At 46.7% G+C, this 4,370-nt stretch overlaps 1 protein-coding gene across 1 annotated transcript in view; it reads right to left on the reverse strand.

Annotated features, from left to right (window-relative positions):
- Nucleotides 1–2,972, reverse strand: part of LOC130384385 (neuropeptide FF receptor 2-like) — a 13,315-nt gene extending 10,343 nt beyond the window's left edge. The window contains 2 exon segments of the mRNA XM_056592525.1: nt 1,995–2,351; nt 2,703–2,972. Of these exon segments, the coding sequence (XP_056448500.1) occupies nt 1,995–2,351; nt 2,703–2,766 (421 nt within the window). The 5' untranslated portion in view covers nt 2,767–2,972.
- Nucleotides 2,973–4,370: the final 1,398 nt, after the last annotated feature.

Below are 4,370 nucleotides of genomic sequence, written 5' to 3' on the forward strand. Positions count from 1 at the left end.
CCTAGGACGTGAAATAGCGCATTTATCATGTGAAAGCAGTCAGTTGACTAGTGTGGTGTGTCACACTATACACATCAAGACTTGATGTTGCTGATAGCAGGCAGTTAACTAGTGCGGCGTCACACTATATATACCCAGACTTGATGTTACTGATATGGAAAGAGCGCATGCTCCTGTGTACCCACTCACTTCAAGGAGCCGAGATTGAATCTCATCTCTTCCCCTATCGAGTTATTGTAAGTGGTTCTGTCAAAACCCCCTTTGTTTGAATGGGCTACAAAGTGCTACCCATTGTAGCCCATTCAGACTAGAAATGTAATGTGAGGTTCTAAGAATAAGCTTGACACAGCTACCAATTAGAAACTAAATAATTTACCTGCAACATTCGTCGGCACCTAAATCAATGGGAGCCATCACCACGCTCGCTCAGAGCTGTAATTTGGGCGGCAGCCAAATAGTTAGACGGGAAACAACCAAAGCCAAAGCAGGTTTATTTCTGAGCGTGTTCGGGAAAGGCTTGCTCTAAAGTAAAATGTACAATAGCATAAAGATTAGCTGTGGGAGCAACAACAGCATGAATGAGCGGTTCTTTGGTTCATAACTCTGTCATTACTGCTTCTAGGCTCTTCTTTATTCACTGCACTGAGGATCAGATGGCACTTTTATACCGTCGGTTGAAGGCTTCCACTAAGAGTTCCCTGAGATAAACATGGCTTTGAATGTGGTTCACTCAGAGACGACGGGCGAAAGAGTTGGACTATAATATAGAAGGATGGCCAAGATATGGCTTGATGATTAAAAAATCATAAGCACTGATTAAAAAACGAAATTGGACAGCTGACTCATGCATCACTTTTACCTAATGAAAGTCCTTCCCATTCGACATGTTGGCCAGTGAAGGCTGTGCCTCACCAGACGCTATCCACTGCCCAATCTATTGCTGGAAGTTAAACAGATATCCAAATTCGCAGGGAAACGAACTGCCTCAGCCTCTCCTTTTTAAACCTTTCACAGCATCGTTCCTGCGTAAATCCTCGTTCGCTAAACAAACCCTACAAACTAAATTCAACCACAGCAAAGTCCTCTCCAAGCTGGCCATACAAACCATAAGGTATATTGTATTAAACTCCTGTACGAGGCATAAAGATGCAATCTGAGAGCGCACCTGTGAGCAGGGCCGTCGTAAAGGGGTGAAAGGTGATGACGATTCTAGGGGCCCACAGCCCAGGGGGGGCCCATGGCAATAAAATAATAATAAAAAATAAAAAAAAGTAACTACCAGCCAATAGTACTAGGCCCCCCCCCCGTCAACAATTGCTCCTTCCACCCCCCCCCCCGTCAACAATTCAGCGCAGGGGGGCCCATCAGTACCTCTTGTATAGGGGCCCAGGACTTGCTGCAACGGCCCTGCCTGTGAGTCCCCCCCCCCCCCCTTGCCCGTGCGCTCCCAGGTGTAGACACCAGGACGGCTGAGATTAGACCAAGGGGAACAGTGCTTCTATTGTAGTGCCTGCGATAAAAAAAGAACGTCACATCGTAACAGAGAAAGAAAGAACCGGCGTCGGAGGGCGTCCTCCTGTGCGCCGCGAGACGGAGCAGAAACAAAGGCTGCGTCTTTTAATGGAAGACACGGGAGTGTGCCTTCGCCGCCAGGAGACGGCCCGCTGGCGAGCGTGTCTCCATCGGCCTCCCCGGAGACACCTCGCTATTGATTAACTGCTGTGTCTGGTTATTCAAACGGTGACAAGACAAACGAATTCCCCCCCCCCCTCTCTCTCTCTCTCTCTCTCTCTCTCTCTCTCTCTCTCTCTCTCTCTCTCTCTCTCTCTCTCTCTCTCTCTCTCTCTCTCTCTCTCTCTCTCTCTCTCTCTCCTCTCTCTCCTCTCTCTCTCTCTCTCTCTCTCTCTCTCTTTCTCTTTCTCGGTTCTCCCCCCCCCTCCCCGTCGTCCCCCCAATCCCAGTCCCATGGGGGGCAGGGGCCCTGAAGCTCTCACCTGTGATGATGTTATCCAGCAGCGTGGTGGGCATGCAGAAGATGCCAACCAGAAGGTCGCTCACGGCCAGGTTGAGGATGAACAGGTTGGTGACCGTGCGCATGTTCTTGCTGCGCAGCACGATGAAGCATACCACGCCGTTGCCCACCATGCACACCAGGAAGATTAACAGGTAGGACGCCACGAAGATGGCCGCGATGGACGACTCGTGCAGGTAATATCCAACGTATGTGATGTTATTCCTGGGTCTGAAAGGGTTCTCCTCCTCCCATGACGACGTCGAGGAGATGTTGGGGAACGTCCAGTTGTCGTACGTCTGAGTGACGTTGCCGTCCGGTTCCTCGTTCATTGTGCCCCCTGAGGAGACAACGCGTGATGAGTGGTCTGCTCTTCTGATGCAATGCTTCATGCTTAATCCGATTTGTGATTATATTCATATTCAAATCACCATATAAGGGATTTATGTGAGCCACGGATTACATAAACGTACATCGGTCTATGTAAATTGCACCGTTTTTGTTACTACTTTATTACCTTTCAAAACGACTTTGTGGTTTTCTACTTTGCACTCACGATGACAATGGCTAGACGCTTATGAATTTGTCATGAGTATCAGTGAGTCAGTACTCGTATGAAAATAGAGTAGGGCCTACAATCGTCACATAGATTTGAGGATGGCAAAAAACGTTGTGCCCTGCAATAGTATACCTTGTGTAGCCGTCGCTGTGTTGTGTTTCCCTCGCAAGAGCACGAGGCCTACTTGATTATGCATGCCTAAAGTGGGCAAAGTAGCCTACCCTGAATCTCAGCGGAGCAGGGTTTAATCAAAGTCAATATTTTGCTGCCGAAATCGTACGGTATCTACACCTTGAAGCATGCAAAAATGAACATACTGTGACCTGAGAATTTGAATGAGAGTAAATTCGAGAATTATGTTGGCAGACTGTGGAGCGCCAACAGGGGTCGAGAGGTGGAGCATCTCGTACTACCGCGTAGTAGGGGGATTAATTTAATTATAGAGACGCAAACCTGCACGAGTTTCCGTCCAAGGGACTGTAGTGCATAGAGAGTGGAGATCACATGTTCTATAAGTGTGCATTTAACGCAGAACGATTAATAATTGAATTACATGGTCACAGTAGTCTTAGATAAATCCGCATGTCCTTCTTTCAAACGCGATATTATACGCGATAGAAGTTAGGGTGGAAAACATATCAATTTCAAATCAGTTATATTTGCAATCCTGATTGTATTGTATGAATGGCCTTGACTACTAGTTGTATGTACATTTATGTATTTATACATTTAATTTTTTACTTTTTGGGATAATTGTATCCTTAGCGAGCTTTAGATGAAATTGGGGGTTGGCTTTGTTATTATCTTTAATTTCAGGGTAAACTCAGCGAGAGGGGATTTGAGATCAAGAGCCAATCCGATAATTAGGTCGGTGGTGGTGGATACGTGCGTGCGTAATTACGCGTACGCGCATGTGTATGGGTGTAGTGGAAAGGGGTCGCGTCGCGGACCGCGGCTATACGACCGACTCACACACAGAACGGGACTCGGTTCGCCAGAGGGAAGGTACGGAACGATATGGGCTGTAGTAAATATGGCGAATAAACATAATCTAACCCTGAGATACAGAGGCCCCCCCCAAAAAAACATCTTGTCATTTTTTAATAGCACTTTATAAAGACTGAACGTGTAGTTGCAATTCATGACTGCATTCTGTGACTGATGTTCTTTTTCTAAACATGCCTATAGGTCTACGCGCTGTGATCTTATTGCAATGTGATGTGTGGCACACTTTCTCTTCCAGGCTGCCTCTTCACGTCAGCCTCTTGAAACTTTGCGTGTCTTGGGAGTGCGTGCGTGCGTGCGTGTGTGCGTGTGTGCGTGTGTGTGTGTGTGTGTGTGTGTGCGTGTGTGTGTGTGTCTGTGTGTGTGTGTGTGTGTGTGGAGATCACGCCTGAGCAGCCCAGCTTCACCACGTTGTGCGTTCCAGTGTGGCACTGCGTTGATCACACACTGAAACTTCCTGGTGAAAGTGGGGTACGATAACGGTTGAAGACATGAGGAACAGTGAATAATCCTAAGTGTTTTAATTGGATGTGTTTGGTTATGAAAATATGTTTAAAATCTAAACTTTTCCCAATGTGATTAAACTGATCACAAATAACGTCGCCAAGGGCAAAGCGCAACCTTAAACCTGTTATAGAGATTGCCCGTATCATTTCACAAGTACAGGTGGGCTACACTATTAATATTGGGTCTTACCTCGTTTCAAGTTCCAAAGCAAAAAAAAAGTGACGATACCTTTTAGCCCCTCCAAAGAACCAGCCTCTGTATGAAGGCAAGCCGTGAGAAAAAAAACAA

Source organism: Gadus chalcogrammus, chromosome 6 (genome assembly GCF_026213295.1).
Source record: "Gadus chalcogrammus isolate NIFS_2021 chromosome 6, NIFS_Gcha_1.0, whole genome shotgun sequence".
Lineage (NCBI taxonomy): Eukaryota > Metazoa > Chordata > Actinopteri > Gadiformes > Gadidae > Gadus > Gadus chalcogrammus.